This window comes from Apteryx mantelli, chromosome 16 (genome assembly GCF_036417845.1).
Source record: "Apteryx mantelli isolate bAptMan1 chromosome 16, bAptMan1.hap1, whole genome shotgun sequence".
NCBI lineage: Eukaryota > Metazoa > Chordata > Aves > Apterygiformes > Apterygidae > Apteryx > Apteryx mantelli.
The window spans coordinates 15,532,731-15,560,243 of NC_089993.1; the positions used below are offsets into that span (position 1 = coordinate 15,532,731).

At 49.6% G+C, this 27,513-nt stretch overlaps 1 protein-coding gene across 3 annotated transcripts; it reads right to left on the reverse strand.

The window, feature by feature from the left end:
* On the reverse strand, positions 1-27,288 carry MICALL2 (MICAL like 2). Of its 3 annotated transcripts, XM_067306475.1 has the most exons (17): positions 27,146-27,288; positions 19,593-19,641; positions 14,791-14,932; positions 12,118-12,278; positions 11,284-11,405; positions 10,132-10,800; positions 9,747-9,922; positions 8,832-8,907; positions 8,393-8,508; positions 7,730-7,876; positions 5,128-5,183; positions 4,374-4,497; positions 3,701-3,791; positions 3,252-3,325; positions 2,779-2,893; positions 1,730-1,776; positions 1-1,640 (listed from the first exon to the last, which is right to left on the reverse strand). In XM_067306475.1, the coding sequence occupies exons 1-17, from the start codon at positions 27,286-27,288 to the stop codon at positions 1,555-1,557; spliced, it is 2,394 nt and encodes a 797-aa protein (XP_067162576.1). In that variant the 3' UTR covers positions 1-1,554. The 3 variants fall into 3 exon arrangements, with proteins under 3 accessions (XP_067162576.1, XP_067162577.1, XP_067162578.1); XM_067306476.1 differs by lacking the exon at positions 2,779-2,893 and having other exon boundaries at positions 1,560-1,640; XM_067306477.1 differs by lacking the exons at positions 1-1,640; positions 1,730-1,776; positions 2,779-2,893; positions 3,701-3,791 and having other exon boundaries at positions 3,277-3,325.
* Positions 27,289-27,513: the final 225 nt, after the last annotated feature.

The following is a 27,513-nucleotide window of genomic DNA, read 5'->3' on the forward strand; positions in this document are numbered from 1 at the left end:
ACAGCACCCAGGGCTAGCTGCACCCAAACTTGTGCTGGCTCGACTCTGATATTGCTCCAGCAATTCTTTATTAGACATCAGCATATGCGGGTACAAGGTGCCCCGCTACACGTACACAAGGAGCACATACTGTAGGTACCAGGAGACTCCTTGGGCACTTGGTACCTCATTGAGCACACCCCTGCCATGCCCAGGGTGGGCTGTCTTGGACAGAGAGTCCCACTGCCACCTCGTGGGTAAGGGATGCATTACCTCTGCTTTGCCACCGGGCACAGCGGGGCAGCAAACCGCCCTGCAAAATCCCGGGCCCTGCTGGAAAACAAGACCTGGAAAAACCACAAGGTTCCCTGGCTTGGAGGAAGGAAGGAAGCAAAGGGGAATCTACTTACCAGAGCTAGAGGCATCATGAATAATTCTGATCCCTCCCTGACAGTCTCCATTCCTGCTCTCCAGCTTGACTGGGAAGAGAGGATGCTGGCCCTGTAGGGCAGGTGTCTGGCTGCAGTCACTCTGGGTATGCAGAGGGAAGAGGGGAGAGCCTCACTGCCTCCAGCCCAGTACCTGTCCTGTGCTGCTCTTACTGTCCTCGTCCCATCACAGTGAACCCCGGCACCCCTTGAGGGCGCTGGCTGCCCAGGAATAGAGACTCAGGAGATGAGTGTCTGTCCCCATACACAAACTTGGGGGTGAGGCAAACCTGACTATTCCCTTCTGCTCCCTGTTAGCACCTGGTTGTTAAAAGAAGACTTGTGTGGTATGATGGGCCACAGGCAATGAAAATTCTAATTCATCATGTGGTCACCAGGGAAATACGGAAACTACAAACCTCCCCCACAGAGGGAACAAAGCAGTGAGCAACTCCTCACAGCTCTGAGAAACCAGCCTATGGCTACTCCCTAAAGGAGGTCTAAAAACGGAGCACTGCTGCCGAAACTTCTTTGGGTCTAGGACATCCCACCCCAGAGACAAGGACGTGGTTCTGCTTGCTGCCTCCCCTGGCTGTGGGGTCTGCAGCTCCAGTTTGCACTGATGTAATAAGGGAGAGGTCCTCGATGCCTCATGCCCCATAGCACCTCTCTCTCTCTGCATCTCTGAGCCTGGCCAAAAAGCCATAGCTCATGCAGAGAGGGAGGGAGAACTGCCCCTTTGTGGACCAACACATGGTCATTGACACAGTCCTATCTGGCAGGAGTGTGGCACTGTGGGGTGACACACAGTGCCATACTCCTGCATTCAGGGCTGTAATGACACCTGAGCAGTGGATAGGCGAGTTGAGCTCTGCCCTCCTGAGCTGTCAAAGAGGCTGAAGCCAGCTCTGAGCTAGAGGAGAGGAAGAAGAGGTCTTAGAAGTCCATTGTCCAGAAAAATGCACTCGGACCCCATATCAGGGACAGGGGGGACTCACGCGGTCCCTTTGGTCCGCAAACCTGCAGTCTTCATGTCAGAAGGAAGAGCAGCCTGATCACAGTTCTGCATTACTTCAGGAAAGCAGCAGTGAGGAAAGAACATCCCTTTAACAGCCCTCTCTGAGGCACTGGGCAAGGGAATATGAGCTTAGCTCTTATTTTTCTGCTTCCATATTTTGGACAAGCGCAACTTGTTCTTCTTCTTCTCTGGTTCCTGGGTCTCACGAGGTCCATCTGCAGGAGAGGGAGCAAACAGAGCAAGTTGAGACCCACAGCCTCAGTGCAGCCCAGTGCTGCTCTGTAACTGTAGAAATGGCCCTTACCCCACTTCTGGATCATGTCTGCCAACATCTGGTCCTCCTCTTGCTCTCTGCAGTGAAAGAGGATAGTGTTAGAAAACTGTTTGCTCTCTTTCATGATTGGGTGGGAGACAGTTCAACATGTGAAGGCCAGAGGCTACTCAGAAGTGACCCAGTCAGAAGTGACCGACCCCCAGAGCGCACCTCAAGAAGAGTGCAGGGGAAAAACAGTTAGAGAAGTCCTAGACACCAGCAAATTGCACCTGGTCTCCTTTAAAGAAAGGGCCTGTGTGGGGATTTCCAGACTGTAGCAGTTCAATGCTATGCTAGTCCCAGCTAGCATATGATTCATCTGAGTTCACTATGTTGTAAGGCAACACCACACCCTAAGAGATGAACACAAGGTTGAGACTAGTAGCCTACGGTACTGGAGAAATGTTTGTCTACTGCAGTCATGGACAAACACACCGCTATCTCCTAGGGCCTGGGTGAGGCCAGAGCCAAAAGCCTGGGCATTCTTAGAATCCTTAAGGTAGAGTCAGTGTCCTGAGGGTGAGAAACAGAGGCTGCTCTCAACAACATGAGCCACAAATCCAACAACTTAACCCAGCAGTCTTCCTTTGAACTTGGGGAGGATCCAACTCTCAGCACTATGTCTAAGGCTGTTCTTTTCACTTCCTGCAGCAGATGAACAAACTCATATCCTCGTGATCCCACAGTCCTCCTGGGGTTCCCATGTCACGTCCATTCTCCCCCCAGTGCTCTGTCTCCAGCCTCTCCCTCCCTTCCCTCTGCCTTACTCGTTTTCACAGGCCTTGTCCTCAGAGCAGCATTAGCTTGAGAGAGCACTGAATGTGGCTGCAGTCCTCACCCCTGTTTCTAACAGCTGCCAGGGAAGCAATGGCAGCAGCATTTAAGACAAGATGGCTGGCTGACAAATCACCACCAAACCCTCATGGAGCAGAGATCTGAATGACAGTCATTCATCCACCCCTATAGCCTGGGGAGAGGAGAGAGCACAGCACAAACTGTCCCTGGTGTTGGCTCATCCCCCACCACCTGAGGCCCCTCACCTGAGTCTGTCCTCATCCAGGCACTCCACAATATTATTCCGATCATTGACTGTGTTAAGGTATGACTCTAGCAGCTCCTTCTCTCGCTCCTTCTCCCTGGGTGTCTTCAGTTCCTCTGCACAAGAAAAGGGAAGTCCATCTCACAGCTACAGCGGGCACTTCTCCACTGCAGCTCAGGCCATACGTTCTCCTGCCTCCCACCCTGTTCCAACACATTCTTCTCACAGGCCCAAATTTGATTACCTCCACACCCAGGGCCACATCTTACACCCCCTCAGAAAACATGGTGGGTGAGGTGTAATGGAGGGGCTGCACCCTGCCAGTTCAATCAGGAGAGATCCCCCAGTGAAACCAATCCCTGTCAGGCAAACAGTGTCATTCACACCTGAAGGACATCCTGGGGCTGATGCACAAAGTGAGGACTCTGCATAGCCAGGGGCCAGCAGGACTCTCTCAGTGCAGTTGGTCCTCACCTGGCCTGCTCATGAGGTGCCGCAGCTCTGTCTCAATGCTCCACTGCTTCTCCTCCAGCTTCTGCTGCTTCATCCTGAAAGGGACCACAGAAGTATGTGTTACTGCATCTCCATGCCCAAGGGCTGGACCCTTCTCATATCATGCTGAAGCTTCACCTCTGCAAGGCCCACCACATAGGCAGGGAGGATCTTCTTCTACCATATTTGTAATGTTTCCCTCCTCACAGGCTCATCATAGACCCTGGGGGCTCTTCCATCCATCCAAGGTGTCAAAAGCCCATCAACTAATGCCTCAGGATGCTGGCAGGTCTCCCAGAGACTTCCTCAACACACCCCCCATCCCACCAACTAGCGCATTATTTTTTGGACTGCCCCACTCCCTCTCCTTTACTGCTTACTGCTCACATGTAGGTGCACAGACAGATGGATGAGTATCTGGCTGCACTCACTTGTACATCAATTCCGATTCCTGTCTGAGCAGCAGCTGTTTTTCATGGATCAGTTTGAACCAATCCACCATGAGGGCATCCTCTGACTCATCTGCAAAGGAGACAAAAGCCAAGACACCTCCAGGAGCTGCATTAGTTCAGTTCCCCCTGCTCAAACACACAGTCACTTGAAGAACAGCTTAGGATAACTTGTATGAGCTGCAGGCAAACTCAAGTGAAAACAGCTCATCCTTGGCATTTCTAGGGAATAGATGCACATCTGCCCCAGCAGATGCAAGGAAGCTACCCACAGATACTCTATCACAGGGCATCCAGTTCATCTTCCACGTGGCCAGCTCAACTCTGCCATTCTGAACGAACTAAGCCCTGTGAAATCAGAGCCAGCTGTGACGGCCAGTATGGTTTGGGATCCAAAAGCCAGATCAACAGCAGCTTTCTGCTCCCCAAACTTACTGATCCTTGGCCAAATTAACACAGCACAACCTTGCCGAAACAACAGGTAAGGAAACAATAAGAGTTGGTTCAAAGTTCTTGCTATCTCAGGTACCTTTGGAAACCTGGTTTTCCACATGTAGCATGAACTCCTAGAAAAGGAGCCAAGAATGCACAGGGGTAGGACATGAGCCTCACACCTTCCCCCCTGTAGCAGAGCTGGCCCTCTGGTCTCATTTACCTCCCTCGCAGCCACGCAGCTGCTTCTCCAGATCCACTCCTTTCAATTCCAGGTTATCCAGCTGCTTCTCGATGTCACGCACCTTCTCCTGGATTTTCTCCTCGGGGAGATAGTCTGGGTGCAGCTAGAAAAATAAAGGTAGGAACAAATACAGCTTACTCTCCTCAGACTGCCCACTGAGGGCACAGCTTCAACAGAGTTGGGAAGTGACAAAGGGGGTTGACTGCAGAGCCATGTTCTGGAAGGGCTGAGTCAGCAGAGATGCAGAGCTGGTTGTTCACAACAGAGCAGTGATCACGCTGGAATGTTACAGCGCTGTAACACATTCGCTGAGGGTAATAACATCTACTCACTCCTTGTCTTTCACAGACAGGACCTGTAACTTGGCCATTGCACACAGTCAATCCACAGACATTCCTGCTCCTTCGTTGGGAGGGGCTGTGTCTGCCAGAAATTTGTTATTTGAAATTTGTCTGTGTCTTATTGCAACAAACTGTCTTATTAGTGTCATATTCCAGCTTTTTCCAGGCTCTACTGCCCCCTTGCATGGGAGAGAATCTGCAGTATCTCCATCTTGTCTCTGCCCCAGAGCCTTTCACCCCTTTCCTGGGAATTTAAATAAATCCTCCAAATAAAATGATCCGAGGCATATTGATGAGGAAAAAGGGCTAGTCTCCATCTCTGCAGGGCGATCACTCCAGCAAGATCACAGCACCCCTGGCCTGTGCCCTTTACACATGGTTTCCAGCCGTACCTTGATTGGGGACACTGCTTCAGGGCTCTGGATGCTTTTCGGAGCAGAGGGCTTAACTAGAAAGGAAAAAAAAAAGAAACCCCACAACAAACTTTCAGTAACATTGTGCTGTGGGACACTGCCTATAACACCTGGGAGCAGAACAGGTCCCTGCACCCAGAGGGCACTGACAACACACACACATCAGCAGGCCTCGACTGAGGTGAGAGATTTGTTGGCGGGAGACCGGACAGCCCTGATTTACTCCTTGCTGCTGGACACTCACATACACTCAGACCACAGGATACCGCTTGCCTCCTCAGGACATAAGCAGTCACCTAACCGTCATGTGATCTTGGAGCTTGCTTCGCAAGCACCCTCTTGGTGGGAATATCAACTTTGGTATTCATTCACTAACTTAATAAATCTCGAAGATATTTATCATGGCAAAATCCACCCCTTATTAAGTTGCCAAAATGCTGAACAGAAATACTGTGTATTACCACAGGAAACATCATGTTACACTTAAAAATGCCCCTCTAGCGCTCATGTACAAAGAGGTATCAGTAAATACTGATGAAACAAAGATGGTCTAGGGGATCTTAACGTGGGCCTCAGGAAACCAAGGTCCAATTCCTTCCACAAAACACTTCCTAGGTGAGAAGTCCCTTAGGCCCAGCTACACAGTATTATTTAGGCCCTGGACACCTATTAAAATCAATCCTTAAGCAATGTGTGTTGGTTCCACTGTTCCTCAGCTTCCTCTGCCCAACTGTGCTGCAAGGATAACTACAGAAGAGTGTGAGGTATTCAGATACCCAAGGGGCTGGGATGGATAATTACCACAGAGAGAGAACACAGCCATACGTGGATGATGTGATAAGAAGGAAAACCTCTAGTATCAAAAGAGCAGGGCTGTAAGAAAGGCAGGAGTGGTGCAGGTTCAGCACACATATGAGAAGGAGAAAGACAGGAGAGACAGACTGGGGAGCCTCTCAAGAGTCTCTGGCAACTGCGCTGACTGTGGCTGATGAGAAATTCATGGAAGAGCTCAAGGACAGCTCTTAAATTGCCCAGGTCTTGCTGTAACAGTTTTCTAGGACAAGTGCAAAAGGAGAAGATGCTGGGTGCTGGATGTGGCAGTCAGCGGTGTTGTCTCTGCATTGCTGGTCTCCAGGTTACTCTCCCCTCTGGGCATAGGTGGCTTGCTGCCCCTATGCTGCCCATGACTCTCACTTCTCATAACGGTTCCTCTCGCAGGGTACTGGCCTTCCACAGGCAGCCTGCTGCTTACTGAGCAACACCTCCCTCTTCCTGCTTGGCTCTGCATCTCCAGACTCCTTCTGGGTGATCTCTGCATCTTTCCAACCACAGCAGAAAGCTTCATCACTGATCATAACAAGAATGAGGTGGCTAGAGGGGAATAGGTAGTTAAACTGCACTCTCCTGACCAGCTTAGGGGCTGATATCCCCTTCTTTCAGCATCACAATCCAACTCTCAGGTTCTGTCTCAGCAAACACAGGATGGGTTGGCTGGTTGCCTGAAAATTTGAAACAGGACAGGTGGCAAGAGAACCCTGGAGTCTCTTTTCTCAACAGAAAATACTACCTATGCTAGAGAAAACTAATAATCTGCAGAAATGGTCACCATCCACAGCCCCATGAAATACACACAAGAATAAGTCTGAGGAAAAATGGGATGGAAAGTTTTGGGAAAATAATGGCAGCAGAAGCATGCTAAACTTAAAATAGACAAGGGGATTGGAATTTGAAAGCTTATCAGCTGTCAGAGGTGAAGGTTAAGGGCAGTGCAAGAAACAGCTAACAGTAAAGGATGAGGTCATCCAGTCTTGGGGGCCCATCCTGCTTCCTCTGACACAAACATTGGAGTCAGGGCTGAGCCCTGCTGTGAGGAGCTTCTAGTCCAAATAGGTAAAACTGAGCCAGATAGGGTGAGGAAGGGGGAAAACAAATAAGCTGAGCAAACAAGACAGCAGCAAATATCAGGTTAGTTCCACGACATTTCATTTGCTTTGCAGTGGGCTAGGTAGGAGGGAAAGGAGCAAGATAACTGGGCAAAGGAGAAGCGGTACGCAGCAAAGCTGAGGCTGAACTGACAGAAGGATGAAAAAAACTGGTTTAAGGGTAAGGACAGGTCAAAACTGGTCAGAACTTCTTTGAATGTCCAAGCAGCAGCAGCTTTGGCTGCTTCTACAGCGGGTTCCACCAGCAGAGTCTCTGCTGGCAGTTCTCTGCATTCCTTTCATTTCCCAAAGCCACTCAACTAAAGAGGAACAGAGCCCTCAACTAGATCCCAGTTCCCCAAATTAGGAGATGCTCCTCTTCACAGCTTTATGTCAAAGAATGACAGAGGATGGACCTTGACAAATCCCTATTTTAAATTCTTCCCTTTCCATCCCAGAATAATTTTATCCACTGAATTCCCTGGCTGGTTCCTGGTTTGCCCAACTTGGTTAACAAGGGTTAGTGACACAGATTTTTCCCATGACAACACCTACAAGCTTGGCCACAGAAAACTGGGAATAACGTCTCCCTCACTGAGCCCTGATCCCCTGACAGTTCAGAAGAGAGAGTGGCTTTAAGGAGGTAGAAATGACCTTACATGTGTCAGTGCTTTGTTTCAACTGGTCCTCCTCTTCCTCCTTCTTGAAAGAACCTCCACAGTCTTCCCAGCCTTTTCTCGAATTCTGACAGCTCCTGACAAGATCTGAACTGGGAAGCAGCTTCTTCATGAACCCACCAGACAAAGCTAGATTAAGAAGCACAGACAGATCCTAGGTAAGAAGTTTCAACCCTCGTCTCACAAAAAATCCCTTCATTTTCCAGAGTCTTTGATCCTCACCACTAGCTGCCCTCATTCCTAGTCCTAATTCTCCTCTCTTGACTACAGTGAGGGGCACAAGCCCAAACAAAATAGAGAGAAACCACCAATTACAATGCAAGAGTGTGAGAGAAGGGTAGAGGAGAAGAATGAAAGGTCGAGGACAATGACCAAAATTTCTCACCTTTACACAGTTATGCAAGACAGCATAAGCAAAATCTTGCCTCCTGTCTTGTAAAAGAGGGGACAGTCTATGAAAACTGAGTCCCTCTCCTCAGTGAGGGCTGGCTTTCCAAAAAAAGGCACTGCAGGGCCAAAGCAGGTGAAGAGATCAAGAATATCTCAAAGCAAGAAGCAAGCACCACCTGCATATTCCTTAATCTTGCACTAATGCCTGTGCCTTGCCTGTCTAGCAGAACAAAGCAAAGCTTATATCCTTCATACCAGAGTTCTGCTTTGCTGATGGGACAACAGACGGACTCGGCTTTATCTCCTTCCGTGCTGGGCTCTCTGTTCCCATCTGGGAGTTGTCAGAAGGTTTCTTAGAGCCACCTTGGTCTCTGCAAAGAGGAAAATCAAAGACAGAAAACCATCCCTCCAGCAAACTAGTCCACAACAGGAGCTCCAGGCATCCAGGGCTGGAATCTCCATCCAGAAGAAAGAACAGTCAACACTCTCCTAATCATGGTCACCAATCTGAAGCATATTTCCCTCCCCAGAAACAAAACCCTTTGTCTTTTCCATCAAATATTTAAAACCAGAAGCATTAAAACACAAGAGCTCGTCTCCTGCATGCACACAGGCCTACAGCAACAAACATGGTTGCAGACATGGACATATCTGTTTACTTCTCATGGAAACACGCTGGCTCCAAGACACTCACTTGTTGACTACAGGCTTCAACCGAGATCTCCAGTCAGCTGGGCTCTCAGACTTGTCTTCAGTAATGTTCATGCTTCCTAAAGGAAGGGACATAGCAGGATAATACCAGATCTGATAGAAAGATATAAGCCAGATTTGCATCTCAGGAAGATCTTGGGAGGGGGACATAAGCCATGCATTGGGCTAGATACTGTGACGTTACTGTAGCAAACCACAGTTCAACAAGCTTAAGATGGACAGATTCCTGTGCAATAGATAGTAATAACCTTGGTGGCATTTTGCCCCTTTCAACTCAAATGCTTTAAACCCTACACAGATACAGGAAACACAGCCACAATAGAGATGAACAGACACGCGTGTTTGGCAACACCACAAACAACTCAGATCTTGGAGCCGAAATGATGGGGGGGGGGGGGGGGGGGAACACAAGCTCACAACAAACACCAGATAGATAGTGTTCCTGGCCCAAAAGAACCAGGCAGTCAGGAAGTGGTTAAGACATAGTGTACCCCCAGAATGGTATCCCTCACGATGCTTAGTCACCATGATGTAAGCTCAGATCAAAACAAACAGGGAGATTATGTAAGCCCTATCAACAACCATCACCCTGAAGTTCTGGGAAGGTCTCCCACCTCTACCTAAGCCTCTGAAATTCATCGTGATCCCAACACTTGATGACAGCTAGTACAGCTTAAAAACCTAAAGAACCTCAGAGAAAAAAAACTCCATGCTGGAGGAAGCAATTGCACAGGGAGTGATGGAGCTGTTGAGCCCCAGAATTCAGAAAACCCTTATGCAGTGGTACAGATAGAAAGTACAGGAGTCACTGATACGTTCATTGTACCAGCCCAAGAGAAGGACATAAAGTTGGCATACTGTGTCCATACAGAGCCACATGTGAACCTGTCATCCTCACCTTTGGAGACTTTAGACTCGGGTTTTTGCACAGAGTCAACAGGTTTGCTGGCAGCCTGGCTCTTGGGCAGAGGCTCTGAGACCTTCTCCTGTTTCAGTGCTGTGTACCCTATTTTGCTGGGCTGTGTTTTCAGAGCTGGACTCTGCCATTGAGAACTGGTGGGAGAAAACTTGCCACTGCAAAAAAGAAAAATTTAGTGAGTCTTTTTGAAAGGACAGACCTTTTTTTTGGCCTCTCTTCTGAAGGCTTGGATGAGCCCCTCTACTTGTATTTAAATCACACCCACAGAAGTGGTCAGGGAGAAGGGAAGAAAGATGCAGAGACTTCTCCAAATTATCCCAAGGGTCATCTTGGGAATAAAAAAGGAAAGTGAAATAGGACTTACCTACTGGATGCTGGGGAGCCAGTGGAATTGAGTCCTCCTGGCTTGTTTGGAGAGATGTTTGATCCAGCCAAAGCCTGCATAACATGGTTACGTGCCAGATCCTTCTCAACATTCGCTGGACTGACCTCAGGAGTGGTTCTGGCAAAGTCAGTTCTAGCACAGCCATGGGAAGAAGGGACTTGTGTTTTGGTGTCAGGGGTTTTATTGCTGGGAGACTCTAATGACTGAAAAAATTTTTCTCGAGCTTGCTGTGCTTTTGTTGTGGAGGTTGTCCAAAGAGGCCCTGGTGGGGTACCTTCACGGTGATCTGATTTATTTGCTGACAAGGTACCTTCATGGTGATCCGATTTATTTACAGTTGAAGAGGACCATGGCACATTTAGACTTCTGAAGCCCGAACTTCCAGAAGATGAAACAGATGGCTTGGTTGAACTAGCAAGGCCTTCCTGGCTTGGTTTCTTCAACATCTGTTCCAGTTTCTTGGGTTCTGCAGGTTTCTGGACTGCCCTGGCAGGGGTAAGAGTTGGGGTGCTCTCAGGTTTATTCCCGGTCCGGAGCCCAGAGTTCCAGACATTATCTGGCTGCTGGTGACTGGTACAGATGAAAGTACCTGGCTTAGGCCCAGCTTTGTAGCCCCCAGACAGAAGCATGTTCCAACACTGATGGCACCTGTGAATAGGAAAGTCTCAGAAAACATCCTATAGAGCACAGGAGAGTGCAGGGACATTTCCACTGCCAACATGGGGAGGGTGAAGGTACCACACTGGCAGTGAGCAGCCCATGTATGCATGTTCTCCAGGCACCAAAATAGGAATTGCTAATAGCACGGCCTGAAGTATGAAAGGCGTAGATGAGAACAGACCTGTGCAAAGACCTTCCCTTAAACACGGGCCAAGACGAGGCCCAAGCTGCCTCCACTCTGACAAATGTCCCCAGCACCACATGTGCCTCCAAACCCCCTGAAGAACTTTCCAGCTGCCCAGGACACAGTAAGCCTAGCTCCCGAGAGCTGGCTATGGGTTAAAGAAAGCAGACCGCCAGAGTTCGCAGGCTCTAGGCTGAGAAGAACAGCAACATATCCCTCCAATCCCAAAGGAGCCAGGCTGCCCCTTGAAACACATAGGCATCTGCCCCCACTTTGAAGAGCTGTACCTGAAGCAGTTCCTATGATAGAGCTTCCCATCGACCAAGTGGCGCTGCACCAGGTGGACATGGTTTCCACACATAGCACAGCTGCTGCTGCGGATATTCCCACTCTCTGCCAGGATCCCTTTCTGTGGGGGGGGGAGAAGCAGTGGGTGAGCAGGCAGCACCCTGTGGGAGCCAGCATACAGCTACGAACCTCCCAGGTAGCCGAGCATTCAAGGTACACAGCCAGTTGGTAAGATACAGAAGTGATATGCAAACCCTTATTCCAGCTATCTCTGAGTTTATACAAACTGCAACAACCCTTGGCAGGACAGACCAAGGGGAATTCTCTCCCACAAAGCCAGAGAACCAGGGCATTTTGTCTGCATTTAGGGAAACTGAGGTTCAAAGGTTCCCGATTTGAACCAGTTGGGAAGGGTCCTTCCACTGGTGAGAGAGAAGCTTCCCTTCTTCCACCTTGTTTTCATCTCTACTCTTCTTTGAAACTGTTTCCACAAACTTAATCAATGCTTTCCAGCAAAAATAATACGTTCTGTTAAATAAAAACCTCCATCCCCAAGATCTACTGACTAGGAACAACACAGCCATCTCCTAAAACAGCCATATCCTGTTTACCACTAGATGAATGCTAGCTGGCTGGTGGCTTTCCAGTGACTCCCATCCAAAGCCGTGCAGTTAACCAGCAGTAACCAGACCTCTGGATTAAATCCTATAAGCAGGGAGCAGAAACTTCAGAGACTGAGTCCTCACCACTAGGAGGCCTTGAACTAGCATAATATTCCCCAGCTCATGGCAAAAATTTAAGACATAAAGAATGTCCTAAACCCCATTTCTTACTGTGGTGACTGGAGATGTTTCTTTTGGCTTAGCCGTGGCTGGTGGGTGGGCAGGAGGCTGTTTTGGAGGGACTGGCTTAACAGGCTCTGAAATGGCTTTCTTCCCAAGAGGTTCGTCCTGGGGTTCAGAGGATGGACGCTTGATTCCAGCCATTCCTCCAACTGGAAGAAAGGACAAAGGGCGGATTTTAAGGGAACATAAGGCAAACTCGTGGGCTTAGGAGTCATTTACTTTACAAGAAGATCAAGAGGTGCCTGATGGGTATCGTACAAAGCATACAAGGAGACATAGGCTTCCTTCACAAGCAGTTCTGTAGCGGAGTGAGGGGCAAGAGTTGACAGATAAGTGGTACCAACATATGTTGGAAGCAACTGACAGATGAAAATGCCAGTTTTTTTTCTTCTTGGGGAAATCCCATGGTGGGGGGAACAAGACAGCAGAAAAATACAAAACACCAGGCCTCAGTGGTATGGACAAGACCTTCGGTATATATCTGGCCAACAGTCTGACTGGATTTGAGCACCACTGAAACAGGCACTGCTGTTAAATATCACAGCTAAGGAACTGAAGTAAAACAGGGTTTGCTTCAAGTTGCTCTGCTCCAGACTTCCTAGAGACCCTGAAACTTCACTGACATAGTTGTCCAGCCCACCTCCCAGCTGGGATCCTCATGGAGCAAACAGACTTGTCAAGAAACAGAAACGATCATGAAAAATGGGCAATTATATGACAGACACTTGGTGGTACCATGGTGGCGCTGATGCAGAAACCAAAAGGACTCCCCACAGAAGGGTTGGAAATGCTCAATCCTCTTTTCTTTGCAAATGAGAGAATCCCTCTAAAGTCACAAAAGGCTGGGAAGAGAGAAAAGGGAATCCCCAACATACTTCAGTCAAGAGCAGGGAATGAGTGCCCCATGCCCTAGGAAGTGCAGGAGGAGACTTCCCTGGGAAATAAGACTTCATGCACAATTGTGACAGACAGGACCCCAGACAGCTCACAGGGATGCTATTTTTGTGAATTAGACTCCTCTGCATTCCTTGTGGGAACTCAGCAGAGTTATTTGAGCCACTGCTTCACTTCTAAGAACAACCAACTAAATGACCATCTGTCTGAAAAGAGATTATACCCTTCTCAGTAAATACAGAGGGAGTCTGGGCAGGGTGAAGGGAGTAGAGAGGCAGCTCAGTTCCCAGCAGTCTTCTCTCATGAAAAGTTGCTATCCAAATAAACAGCCAGGGCTCTTTCACCACAGGGACCAGTGGACTGGTGACATCCGACTCTGCAAACTGTTTAGACCCAGACTATGCTCTCACTTCCCACTCGTTCCATTTATCAAATTCCCAAAGCCCAGCACAAAGATGGGTGGCTTCAACTCTGCTCTTCTGTAAATGCATGACCTCAATAAAACATCAGCTGCTCTCCTTCTCTGGCCTTCTGCATCCTGCTTATTTCATGGTCCTGCTGGAGTCCACTTGAAGGGCAGGACTATGGTATTTGGAGTCTGCTCAGTGTCAGAAGGCACATTCCTAGCTGGGCTCATTTTCAGACAAGCACACTCACCCTAGCAATAGGAATGCAACCAAAGCATTTTGTGGGACACTAGAGAGTACAAAAACGTGCAGTTCTTGATGACGTGGTAGGAGAGATGTTTGTGGAAGGGGGTAAAGACCCCACACTGACCCAGATCCCACCACCTGGCACTAACATGATAGAGTTTTAGTTCAATCAGCATGGATTTAAAATAAGAAATAAAAAATGAGGATGGGGAAGGGAAGAGGTTGTGGAGTGGAAGAGAGAGCATGCTCAAATGTGTAAAGAGGTGGAGGAGGGGGAAGAGTTTAGATATTAGAGGCAGCTTTCAGAGAATTGTGCCTCCTTTCCAAGGTTTAGGACATTTTCAATATGAATCTGTATTCTCCATCTAGATTCACCTTAACCAGTTAAGTCATTCATGTCCCACTTTCTAAAGTTTCCTCTGGAGGAACCTGTGAAATTGGATAATCGTATTATTTCATTTTGTATGAGCTTAAAGCCAAATATAAACCAAGTCTATAATAATGCTCCTGTGAGCCCAGATAAACTCTCCAGTACCTGAATATAATGTCTTGGCAGCCCTGTGGCCTGTTTTTATGTTTGAAAGAATTGCTACAACCCTTATGTCAGTTAAGGGGGTCGTTTTCTTCTACTTCCTTATACCAGTACTGATCTGCTGTACAAGCCCTACCATGGATGCTGTTACACCAGTGCAGCTAGCTTCACAGATAAGCTTCAGCTGTCCTAGACTCCACGCTCTCACCAGCCTCCCAGTGTGGCAAGGACAGGAACAGGGCTGGAGGTGGAAAGGGCTTGAGAAAGGAAACCACAGATGGGAAGTGCAGAGGGGAACCTTCAGTGCTCCTCTTTGAATTTTAGATTGTATTTTAAGAAATTTTAGTTTGAATTTTAAATTTTAAGGCACTAAAGGCAAGGGACAGCACTGTGCCCTTCCAAAAGCACTGATGCTATTGTCAGGCCAGGGTGCAAAGAGGGGAGATCCCCCACTGAAATAGTTCTGGTACCAAAAGGCCTCTATGCAACCCGTTTTGATTTTCCAAGCTTGTTAGGAGGCAAGGGTAAGCACAGAATTAAGTCCCAGTCCTGCCCACCCCTCCAGGGAAAAACAGTACTTACTAGGTGACCGTCCATGGAAGTAGTTATAATACTGGGAAACATAGGTGAGGATGCTCAGCCTGTCTGGTACCCTGAGAGCAACCATATCCTCTGCATCCAGCAAGGCTGGGATCCCCAGCTCTTCCTCCGCCACTCGAAATGCCTAGGGAAGGAAGTAAAGAAAAAGGGGTCTAGTCCAACCCAGGCAGCAGAGCCGCTCCTCATCCGAAGTACCAAACTCCAGAGCAAACAGACCCACTCAAATAACAGCTCTACTGGTGAACAGCTGCACCAGTTTAACTCCTACATTGTATGGCTGTTACAGGAACCAACAGAGTCATGGCTTCCAGCCACAACGTTGAGAAATTCAGGCAGGGAGCCAAAAATCTGGCCTGGCAAGCTGGTCGTAACTCACTGCATAGGAACTCACCTGGGCTTCCCCTGCTCTTCCTCGAGTCTGCTTCTATCTGGATGTGCACAGCTGCAGAGATGGACAGCGAGGCCTAACCAAAGGGGATGTGTCAGTCCAGACTGGCAGACTTGCTTTCAGGCTTCCAGCCCAACCTGGAGCGCTCCTCAATTAATGGTGCAGTGGTAGGTGTTTGCATGCAGCTTTCTCTCTCCAAGCACTGTGCAAATGTTAACGGTTCCTGCCTACTGCCTGCTCTTCTCCGTTTGAACAGGGAGAAATCTCAGTCTGCAAAAGGGAACCATTTCTCCCAGACCAGAGAGTGGGAAGAGAGGAATAATACAGAAAATTTCCTGATACCCAACTCCCTTCCAGGTTATCCATTTCTGCACCACCTAACATAACATGTTTTAGGAAAAAAGATTCCTCTTTGTGATGCCCTCTGCTTTGCAACTGCAGAAGCAAAATCAGATAAAGAAGGAAACAGGTTATTTTCTTTTACCTCTGAACAAGAGCCTTTACTAGAGGACAAAAAAGTGCAAGATCACTAAAACAACTCTGCCTTTGTTCAACTCGCTGCAGGACTTTTGCTAAGGACTTTCTTCAGTCTTCTTCCTTCCTGATTTACAGGAACAAATCCCTTTCCTTTCCCTTTGGAACATCCCCTTTGAAATGCCAATACAGCAAAGGAAAACAGCACCTGCAGGAGTGCTGCCACAGAAACCCACAGTGAAAGAGTTAAAGAAAGACTTGAACACATTAAAACCCTCTGCATCTGACCTCTGGCACAGATGCACAACAGGGTTAGTTTACAAGCCAGCTATCCCTGTTTAAGAGAAACAAACAGCCACTATTTTTTTAGCAAGATAATTACCATTTTTTTCCATTGGGTATCCCAGTAAAAATGTAACTTAACAGACACTAAGCACACTTTCAGCCAATTACCTCTGGCTGCGTCATCCCGGCTGCCAGCCCAGCCTGGCACTCGCTTGTTTGTAACCAAGTAGTTAATATATTCCTTGGAGTGTTCCCCGTTGCACTGGCTGCACGACTGGTCTGACCAGTGAGATTTTCTTGCTGGCATTCCTAGCGTGCGGCCTAGCGGGAACACAGGCCATGCCACCTCACTATGCTAGATCGCAAAAGGCACAGAAAACGCACAAGGGGAGGCCTGGACCACAAAGAAGGTGGTGCTCTATGAACACACCTGGTTTGGCCAGGACTAGGTAAGCAATGGAAACAGTAGCATTAGGACTTAGGGTCACTGCTGCCTAGAGCCGCCTCGTGTTCCTGGGAACTGCTCTTGCTGCGAGATCTAACGGAACCACCACCTAACTTCTTCAACTTCTTCATCAATGACCTGGATGAAGGCACAGAGTGCACCCTCAGCAAGTTTGCTGACGATACAAAACTGGGAGGAGTGGCTGATACGCCAGAGGGCTGTGCTGCCATTCAAAGAGACTTGGACAGGCTGGAGAGGTGGGCAGAGAGGAACCTCATGAAATTCAACAAAGGGAAGTGCAGGGTCCTGCACCTGGGGAGGAATAACCCCATGCAGCAGTACAGGTTGGGGGTTGACCTGCTGGAAAGCAGCTCTGCTGAGAAGGACCTGGGAGTGCTGGTGGACACCAAGTTAAGTATGAGGCAGCAATGTGCCCTTGTGGCCAAGAAGGCCAATGGTATCCTGGGCTGCATCAGAAAGAGTGTTGCCAGCAGGTCGAGGGAGGTGATTCTCCCCCTCTACTCAGCCCTGGTGAGGCCCCATCTGGAGTACTGCGTCCAGTTCTGGGCTCCCCAGTACAAGAGGGATGTGGCACTACTGGAGCAAGTCCAGCGAAGGGCCACAAAGGTGATTAGGGGACTGGAGCATCTCTCTTATGAGGAAAGGCTGAGAGAGCTTGGCCTGTTTAGCCTGGAGAAGAGAAGGCTGAGAGGAGATCTTATCAACGTGTACAAGTATCTGAAGGGAGGGTGTCGAGAGGATGGGGCCAGACTCTTTTCAGTGGTGCCGAGCAACAGGACGCGAGGCAATGGGCACAAACTGAAACACAGACACTTCCATCTTAACATGAGGAAAAACTTTTTCACTGTGAGGGTGACAGAGCACTGGAACAGGTTGCCCCGAGAGGTGGTGGAGTCTCCTTCTCTGGAGATATTCAAAACGCGCCTGGATGCAATCCTGTGCAATATGCTCTAGGTGACCCTGCTTGAGCAGGGGGGTTGGACTAGATGATCTCCAGAGGTCCCTTCCAACCTCAGTGATTCTGTGATTCTGTGATTCTGTGAACATGGGCCAGTTGTCCCACTTCTCCACCCGCCTGCGAAGGCTGGCCTTTAAAGAAGCGACACCTTACTTCTGCATTGCATTTTTCACCAGTTACAACGGGAGGTAAGTGCCCCTGCTCCCATTTTGCAAAGGGAGGCATAGAGGAAGCAAAGCAATACGCTCGAGGGCATCTGAGCAGGTCAGGCACAGCTCTCCTCCAATGCCAGGCCACTGCTGCATCTGCTACACCATGCCACCGCCATCCATTGGCCCTGAATGAACCGGAACCAAGGCTTCTATAAACTTTTCTCCTATTTATGTATTTTTGAAACTTTCAGCAAAAAAGCCACCCACAGATTTTTTTTGTTATTATTATTATTTTTGGCATTTGAGGAGCGACACATTCCTCCTCAGCAAAAAGACCTTATATGGCAAGTTGCAGCCTGGACAAGATTTCTTTTTGGTTGAGTAGTACAGCTCCTGAAAAGAAGTTATTGAGCAGTGAGGCATCCAGGAGGGTCTAAACAATAGCAGAGGAACAGCTCCGGGAGAAATCAGACCCACTCATGCCCCAAGGACAGTCAGAGGGAAAAACCCTATGATAGAGCGCGGTCCGAGGAGGGAAGGCCCAGTACCACAGGGAGATGGACGTGTTGCTCCACTCAAACCAGAGCCACGCCAGCAAGGATACCAGCAGTGACAGAGCAACACGGACAAATCATCCTACAGCACATGAAGTAAGGAAGAGGAAGCACACAAAATAAAGGACAAACTAAGAAACGCAGGAAGAGGAAGGAAGGAAGAACAGGCTACCACAAGGGAGGGAAGCAACTATTTTAATGACAGGCTCGGAAAAGCTTTTCATTAATAAAAGCAGTGGAGGTGGCCTTGTACAGTTCATTTTCCAGAGAAAAGAAAAGTCACCAGTGGAAGAGACACCATCAGACAGGCTCAAGGAAGGAAAAACATGCAGGGCTTCACAGCACTCTGCCCAGGATGACAGTCCATGGTGGAAAGGTCCTGACCCCTGGCAAATACCAAAGCTCTTGCAGGCAAAAAACTCAGTCTGAATCTCACCTAGGAGAGAAGAACATGCAGGGCTGAACCCCAGAGAGTCTGAATAACTGCTTATATGCTGCAGCCCCAGTTTGGGGACAGGGGGAAACTACACAGGACCTGTCATGGGCGGTGTGAACAGTGCCAGGACCAAAAGGGAGACAAGGCCCAGGACCACCACGCTTAGCTCTCCTGGAGGCAAGGACCACCTCAGATAGTTCACTGCATCAGAGGATGTCACTCCTCCAGTTCAGACAAGAGCAAGCTGTGGTGGTTTGCTCACATCCCAGGTTCCTGCCAAGCAGCCATGAAGCTGTGTGGAACGATGCCAAGGGAAGAGCAGCATTTTGATCTGCTGCCTCTGACTTTGGGAGGGAGAGTGGGAGGAAAAAATCCTTCCTTGGAAGCACTCAGCCCATGCCTGAACCCAGTGCAGGGAGAGGGCTGGCCTGCCCAACTTCTAGTTCCTTCGTCGACAGAACAAGAGAAACTCAAATCCCACTCTGGAATGATGAGTCCATGGAGGACAAGATTTTAAGACCTCTCCACCTTCCAGAAGCATTCACTCCCAGCACTGGGAGTGATTGGAAGCAAGGAAAGACTCCCTACACTTCCTCTCCCATCCCAGCTACCTCCCAGCTCCTGCTCCATCCCTCAGAAGCAGCATGTACTCAACATGTTCGTGCCCGCATCCTGACCTCCAGCATTTTCACCTCAGTTTCTGCTGCTGCCTCCAGCCGGATAAGGGAGAGACCACACTCATTGCTGGGAGCCAGTTCCCTTTTCCCTATCCTGTTGATAGCACTTCCTTCAAAACCATTTCTCTACATCCTCGACTATCATAGCTACGTCTGCCTTTTCTGCCATCCCCACCACTGAGGCCTGACCAGACTGGGGTTATGAGAATATTGATCCTCCTGCTCAATTCTAGCTACAACTGACCAAGGCACTGAGCACAGCTCAAAATCAAGTCAAATGATTTGAACACGGCACACTTAGCACACTGCATTTGCAGGGTTTCTTTTGCTAAACCATGTAAGCAAGGTGTCAGGTTGTACTGCAGACCAGAAGTAAAACAGTAAATTCACTTACCAACTTGTTGTTCTCGTACACATTTTCTTTACTAAGGGAGTTGAAGTTTCTGAAATACAGAAAGAAGAGAAAAAAAATCAAGTTGCTGATATAGAGCAAGCTGCTTCATTTCCAGCTTCACAAACCTCTCTGAGCCTCACTGGCTAAGGAAACACCTCCTTCCACCCTGCTTTTTAAGAGAAGCTGCAGAGGGAGCAGTGTGGTAGATCCCATCTGAGCCTCCAGATAGCCATAGCCCTGCTGCATCTCCCGGGACAGAAATGTGCAGGAGACCCAGCAGGCACAGCCGTCTGTCAACAGGCATCACAGCACATTTTTGGCACATCTATCCTTGCAGGGCTGACTTCTGCAGCTTCCCGCGGTCAGGACAGGTCAATGCCAAAATATCCCATGCAGATTCAGGACTCCTGCAGTGACAGCAAGGAGCAACTTTTAACTCATGTTTTTACAAAATCTTTGCTCTGCTCCTACCTCAAAAGAACTAACTGACACCTGTCAGTCAGATTTGCAACACTCTCTCTCCCCAAAAGTATTTTCCAAAGAGTCTCATCCATGTCCTTCTCCCTTCTTCAAACCTGCCTTCACAGAGAGAGATCTCAAAGCTCAGAGGAGGTTTGGATACATCAGACTTCACAAGTATCACAGATTTCTCTGATGAACCCACATCCTCTGATCTCAGAAGCTGCAGGTCCAAGTTTTGGTTTCAAATGCTGTTCCCTCCTCTGCTATAGCTCCACAAAACTTGTACCAAGAACCTGCATGAAAAATACCTTTGCCTACGTAGTTGCAATAGCAACTGATAACATCAAAGTTGTCTGTAAATATCTAATTCTCCTTTCCCTAGGGCTGTTACCTTTGGCTTGTAATCATAACCAATAACCAAAATCAAAGAGCCAATTACAGTTTGCAAAGTCAACAATCCTTCTTCCTTTCTGCTATCCCCAGACATCACCTCTGTCTTCCCCTTTCCACATATTTCTCTCCTCCCCAGATTTGCTCTCCTCCTCTCTGGCCCAACCCAGATGCCACTTCTCTCTCTGCACTGTGCTATCCTGGGAACTTGGAAATTGGGATCTGGAAGGACAGGCAAGAAAATATAGGAGGAGAGTGAATTTGTGCCATTGGAGGTAGAGTCCCAAAACAGCATGCTTCCTCCACCTTCTGGTGTCCTCAGTCTGCCCTCACCCGTAGCAAGGAGTGCCCATTGCTTAGGAAATATTTACCATCCGATTTTTTTTAACTGACCATTGCTTGCTAAACTGGGAATATAAAACCGACTATCGGCTGGCAGCCCTGTTCCCCAACACTGCTTCCTTCTACTCAGGCAAGCAGGCAGGGACAATTCCTTCCGATAACTTAGTTTCACTTTACAGTCCCTGCACTTGCTGGCACAGAGCTAAAATTTGAGGCCAGAAACTCTGGAGCAAAAGGCTTATATCATTGAGTGGAAATTCCCATTAAGAAATAGAAAAATGATATGCTGCCAACTTTTGTTTTTGTAAGCAACATTTTTATAACAAATTCAGATTTACCCTTGTCAGCTAGTCCCTCACCTCTGAGGGGGAAGGATAAACAGTGTGAAAAGCCAGGGTAAAGCTGACTCAAAGTGATCTATTCATGAGACAAACACATGATCTGTATTGCAGCAGGGGAGCTTTTTCCATGACATGTAACGATAAGGAGCAAGCTGGGTCCTTTATCTGCTCGGTAAAGAAAGTGGCGCATTACATTATAGGTAAGAGAGGCCCCTTAATACAGGCTCGCCCATCATGCCACAGGCTGTGCCACCTTCCCTATTTTCCATATCTAGATGCGGGCACCACTATGCTGGGTAAGGAGAGAGTGAACAGGAGGTGAGGGAGAAGATCCAAAGTCCAACTCCTCCAAGAAGCATGTAAAGACAAGGCATATCCCAGCTCTAAATCATATATTCTTTCCTGTGCAAAATCAAAAGGATTTGCAGAGGTTTTCTTCAAGCAAGGCTCCTGCCTGGAAATTTTCCTTCCCTGAGACAATAGATTAAAAACAACAATGAAAATAATCACAAGTCAAAAAGCTTCAGTGAAACAATGGATTTAATCATCCTGTTTTGCATCAGGCAAGAAAATTAGTTTTTTTAAGAGCCGTTTAAGAGCTGCTGTTTGCAGCTCTCTGCCCCACTCCCTATTCTGCTCCCAAATTCTGCGCCTCTGTAGCATGGACACGTCGAACACAGGAAAACACCTGGAAGAGCAAAGGAAAACTCCAGCTTCCTTGCTCCCTGCTGAGGAATGCAAAGAACGACAGGAGTCGCACGTGAGCGCAGCAAAACTGGGCCGAGCACTGGAAAGGTGTCCAATGCCATGACAAGTCCAGGCTTTGCTCTGCTCGTCAAAATGCAGAGGCAGGACAAGCATGAAAGTGATCAGTGCCAAACTCTCAAATAATACTGAACCTACTTATTTACTGTCCATCAGCACCTTTCACTCCTGCTCTGGTGAACGCTGTTTGCTACAGTAGTGTGTGTTCAGTTTCACAGCTGTGTGGCATGGAACAGAGACCTAAAAACCTAAAACTCTGATGGTGACTGTTTGAAATCCCCTCCTGTCCCCAAAGGAGGGTGCAAACAGCCAGGTTTCTTGGTCATTTAAAGAGCCTCCTGTCCTCCCAGCATCACTCCTTCCCTGGCTGGTCAGGTGAACAGCTTACGTATATTTCTTCAGAAAATTGATCTTGCCAGTGCATCTCCTATCCTGGAATATCAAATGCTCTCTGCACCAATGTAATCTTAAGAAAGCTAATACAAATGGAGAAGTAGGAGTTTTCCACTGAGAAAACATGGGCAACTGAATTAATTGGAAGAGGTGAGAAACATAAATCTGACCCAAGAGAGGGCCTCCAGTGTCGGAAATGAAGCAGAACGGAGTTCACTAGCACAGGAAAAGAAGAGAAGTTCTTAGCTCCCAGGCCTTCTTTAGCAAAAAGTGGCTGAGCAATTCCCATGCCCCAAAATCTCCGTGACCACCCCCTGCTCTGGCTGCACAGACCCAGAGCTTGCACAGCATGCCACAGTCCTTCCCAAGCACACATGCTTCCCTGGGAAGGATCTCTGCTGCTGCTGCAAGCACCAGCTCCGTGGGAAATGCTGCCTTGGAGCAGGCTGAACAGAAAATGGCCCAGAGGCTAGAGTAAGCAAAGTAGGTCCTGAAGAACCTCACTGCGTCTAGGCACCTCTGTACTGTTTTCGTAAGATACGTGCTGTCAGAAGGATGACTGAAAAACAGAAAAGCATCCTCTATCTGCACGCAGTCCTCAAACAAGACGGTTCAATCCAGTCTGCTCTTCTGGGAACAGGACCTTTCAGCAGCTTGCTTTATGGAGGTACAGCCAACCTGGGCAGAGGTGACAGGGCTGGGAATCCCAAGTGGAAGATGCCCCCCATGCTCTCTTCCTCCTCTCCGTAACCCCTGCTCCACAACTTCTCTGATCTCACTGGACGGCTGACATGCTGCTGAGGGTGACAAACAAAGGATGAGTCTCCCTTATCCCAGAGCCATCCTCCCCAGGAAACACAACCTGGAGGAGGCCAAGCAGGCGGCAGCTCTGCTTTGCTCCAGCCCTTTGCTGAGGAGATGGAGACCATGGGTAATCTGCCTTCAGCGCAGCCAAGGCAAGCACCTCAAGCCTAGGGTCAGCAGTGGCTGGATGACCTGGTGCTCCTCACCCTTCCTGCCTGTTTTGGAGACTCACGGCCTCCTCCTCCCTGGCTGAGCTGACAACGACCCAGGAATCATGGCTGGAGGCAGCTGCTCAGCTCCAGCCACCAAACGTGTCTGAGTGCACAGCTGCCAAGGGGGATTTCACAACCAGTCAATTCCCAGAATGCTGAGTTAAACACCAGTTAACAATCTGGGAAAGAGCAAGATCCAGGATGAAGAGGAGCTTAATCAAAACCTTTCCTCAACATCTGGCATTTATTTCAGACCGAGTGAGCATGAGACCATGGTTCCCCTGCTTCTTTTAATTCATTTATCAGACTCAGACCACTAAAACCTCTGGTCAGAGCTCACACAGCCAACACCATCACACACAGCAGCCACAAAACAGAGCCCACATCTCGGAGTCCCACCTCATACAGCTAAGAAGTTTTACGTTCCTCTGACAAGAGGAACTTCAGCGCTCTGTATTCATCCCAGCAAACGGACTCAGACCTGCCTGATACAGCATGCGTGCCTGTCTGGGGTTGGGTATGAAATACTCTTCAGCTGGGATGAAAGAGAAACAAATTTCCATGGTAATTCGGTTGTGTGTTCCTACTCTGACAGAGCCCAGTCTGTCTGCGAATTCTCGGGTGAGTGGGAAGTGAGTGGGAAGCGCATTTCTGATTTCACGCAGCCTGCCCTATTCACCGATAACACACAGACTGACACAAACCAAGTTTGAAAGAAGTTATCGTATTCTCCGTATGTTTTCTGGCAAGAAAACAGGAAGGGGGAAGAGATATATACCAGTCTATACTCTGACCCATGTATCCTCAACCCCATGAGAGAAGCATGCTATTATGATCAAGTTTTGCAATTGCTTGAAATTTTCTTGTGAACATCTCCAGCCTCCTCGAACAAGAAATCCCCTCTCCATACTGTTCACTCCTCAGCCCAAGAACGTCATTTATGTAAACCAAGACAGAAAACACATTGTTGCAAAACTCTGATGCCGTGACTGAATCGTGTTCTGTAAATGATTCATATATAAGGGCCGCTACAAACACACCAAGCTCTCCAAACATCAATTATCCTATTCTAGCTTCACTTTCAGTACGATGCTTTTAATCTGCAACTAGGATCCGTGCTAGAGGCAAGCTTCTGGAGTTCAGGATAAATCACTTCAAGTCCCCAGGGAAGTCAGAGTCACAGCCACACGCCCACCCAGCCACACTTCCCTGCTTGTGGCTCCTGTGCCACAAACTCAGAGCGGCTTTTGGAGATTCACAGAGAATTTGCACAAGTATCCAGCCCGAGGAGCTGAGGTACACATGACACCCTGCAGCCTTGTCCACCAACCACTTCAAAGGGTGATTTCCTTCCAGCAGGACTTTGACCATCCAAAGATATACACCTGGTGCTTTGCTGCATTTACACGACTGTCACTGGTGAAGGAGATCACAGATAAAAGACTCTCTGTTACTTGAATTTTACGCCGTCTTCACCAAGCTGCTCTATATCAGAAAGAGCTTATGCAAGGTCCTGAATAAAGTCAGGCAGAATTTTCTTCAGTGCAACAGGAATGGACAGATGCCACAAGGAAGGCTTTCCCTCTTCAGTGGAGAGGCATTTATTTAAGATAAATCTATCCACAATCCTTGGTGCACAGTTCAAGGATTATAAACAACTCATTAAACTGTGCAGCAGGATTATTCCAGATCTCAAGTCACTGAGCCCCTGTTTACATCCATGTCACAGATGGGCCAACTGCACAGTTGGCCAGGAAGTGACTGCTGTCCTTCTAGGAGCACCTCCCAGTCATGTCAACATTTCTGTCCCGGTATTTCATATCTTATAGACTATGAATCAAAGGAAGGAAAAGAAACATTTGGAGTCACGTGGAAATGACAGCATGTCAGGAAACCATACGCGGCAATACCATGGTGACTGCCCAAGCACCGGCAAGGAGGAGACAACACAGAAAGCACGCCTGCAGTTCCGGCCTCGCCTGCTGTTCAAGCCAGCTCTTGCCTCTTGGAAGCTTCAAAAAAATGGAGGAGAGAACAAAAGAATGTCTTCTCCTTAGGTCTCCACAGGAAGGGAGACACCTGCAACCGAGATCTCCATACATTAATCCACATGACAGACTGTCCTAAGAACCCAAGGAAAAAGGCAGAATTCAAGGAGCAGGAAGAAAAGTGAGGTACAGAAAACACAACCTGGTCCTCTGCTAGCCAACCACATCTGACTGGAAGATGCCTAATGCTTAAATCAATACTGTAGGGAAATCTTCATGCAGCTCCCCTGCCTTGATCTCCCTCTTCAATCCCCCACCTCAAAGTGAAAACGGCCAGAAGAAAAACCAGGGAAACAGAATTTGTGTCGTCTTTTGGCATTACACCTACCCAGATCTTACATTTGGACAGAGACAGGTCAAAGCCCATAGGACAAGAGCAAAGAAGCCAGCAAGGAATGCAAGGCGCTTTGCCTCCCACAGACCAGGCTCCAAATGCAAAAGCAGTGATTTGTAGGAATCCAGCAGCCACCACACTCCTGCCTTCACAAAGAGCTCCTCTGAAAAGAGGACACTTTCCCTGTTCCCATGGAAGAGCGAGTGGGCTGCAGGGAAGGCGTAAGCTTCCTCCTGAACAGCTCCTATTAGACACTTCGCAGAGCGGCTTGGCTGGAAACTCCCTGCGCTTCTATCTCACTTTGTTTAAATAGCATCTATTCCTTAACTAATAACTGGCAGAATTGCCATTTGGCTCCGCAACGAAAGCGGAGCCTAAACAAACACAAACAGCAAAGAAGGAAACATTTCCCAACTGCTGTCTGAACTTGTTTTGCAACAGCAAGGACATATTTTAAATGTTTATATTTTGGCCACAGCTTTCCACAACTCCTTGAAAATGGGGAAGGGGGGGGGGGGGGAAAGGAAGGCCGGTAAACAGGGAGAGTGGAGATTTGCTTGGAGATTTTCTGCCTCGCAGCTAGCGAAGCTCCCGTCTCATGGGAGGACCGTCCGCCCACTGCATCCTCTCTGCAAGAGTTGAGACCGGTCCCTTTCCATCACCGCTGGGCGCCCAGGGGGAGAGAGGGCCCGAGTGCGGTGAAGCGAGGGCCTTTGGCCTCGCCGAGGGTAGCAAAGCGATGGCCCATGGCCCTGCGGACCGCGGCAAAGAGAGGGCGCTCAGCCTGGCCACCTGCGGCAAACGGAGGGTGCCCGGCCTCGCCGAGGGCAAGCGGAAGGTGCCTGGCCTCGCCAGCCGCACGGGGACCCTCGGCCTCGCCAGCCGCAGCCATGTGGGGACCCTTGGCCTTGCCGGCCATGTGGGGACCCTCAGCCTCGCCAGCCGCAGCCACATGGGGACCTTCGGCCTCGGCCAGCCGCGCGGGGACCCTCAGCCTCGCTGGCTGCAGCCATGTGGGGACCCTCGGCCTCGCGGCCACGCGGGGACCCTCAGCCTCGCCAGCCGCAGCCACATGGGGACCTTCGGCCTCGCCAGCCGCGCGGTGACCCTCAGCCTCGCCGGCTGCAGCCATGTGGGGACCCTCAGCCTCGCCGGCCATGCGGGGACCCTCAGCCTCGCCAGCCGCAGCCATGTGGGGACCCCTGGCCTTGCCAGCCGTGCCGGGACCCTCGGCCTCACCAGCCACAGCCACACGGGGACCCTCGGCCTCACCGGCCATGCGAGGACCCCTGGCCTCACCGGCCGCAGCCACGTGAGGACCCCTCTGCCTTGCCGGCCATGTGGGGACCCTCGGCCTCACTGGCCGCGGCCCAGCCGGCAAGGCGGGCGCCGGGGCCCTCAGCCCGAGCGCCGCGGGGGCTGGGGCGAGCGGGGGCCCGGGCGTGCGGGCGGGGGTACTCACATGAGGTCGGGGCGGTGGCGGTGCAGGATGGCGCAGAAGGCGAGGCCGTCGCGGAAGGAGGTGGTCATGTTGGTGATGCTGACATCGCGGTAGCCCTCGCACTGCTGCTTGCACCACAGCTGCAGGTTCTGGATGGCCGCCATGGCGCGGCCCCCCCGTCCCACGCCGCGCCGGGCAGGGGCAGGGGCAGGAGCAGGCGGCGGCACCTCGGCGGGGCCCCGCGGAGCCCCCGGCGGCGGCGCCTCAGCCGAGCCGAGCCGGGTCGAGCGGAGCGGAGCGGAGCGGAGCGGAGCCGGGCGGGAGGCTGCCCGGCGTGCGGGGGAGCGGCCGGCTCGGCGCGGCGCGGCGCGGCGGGGCGGGCAGAGGGG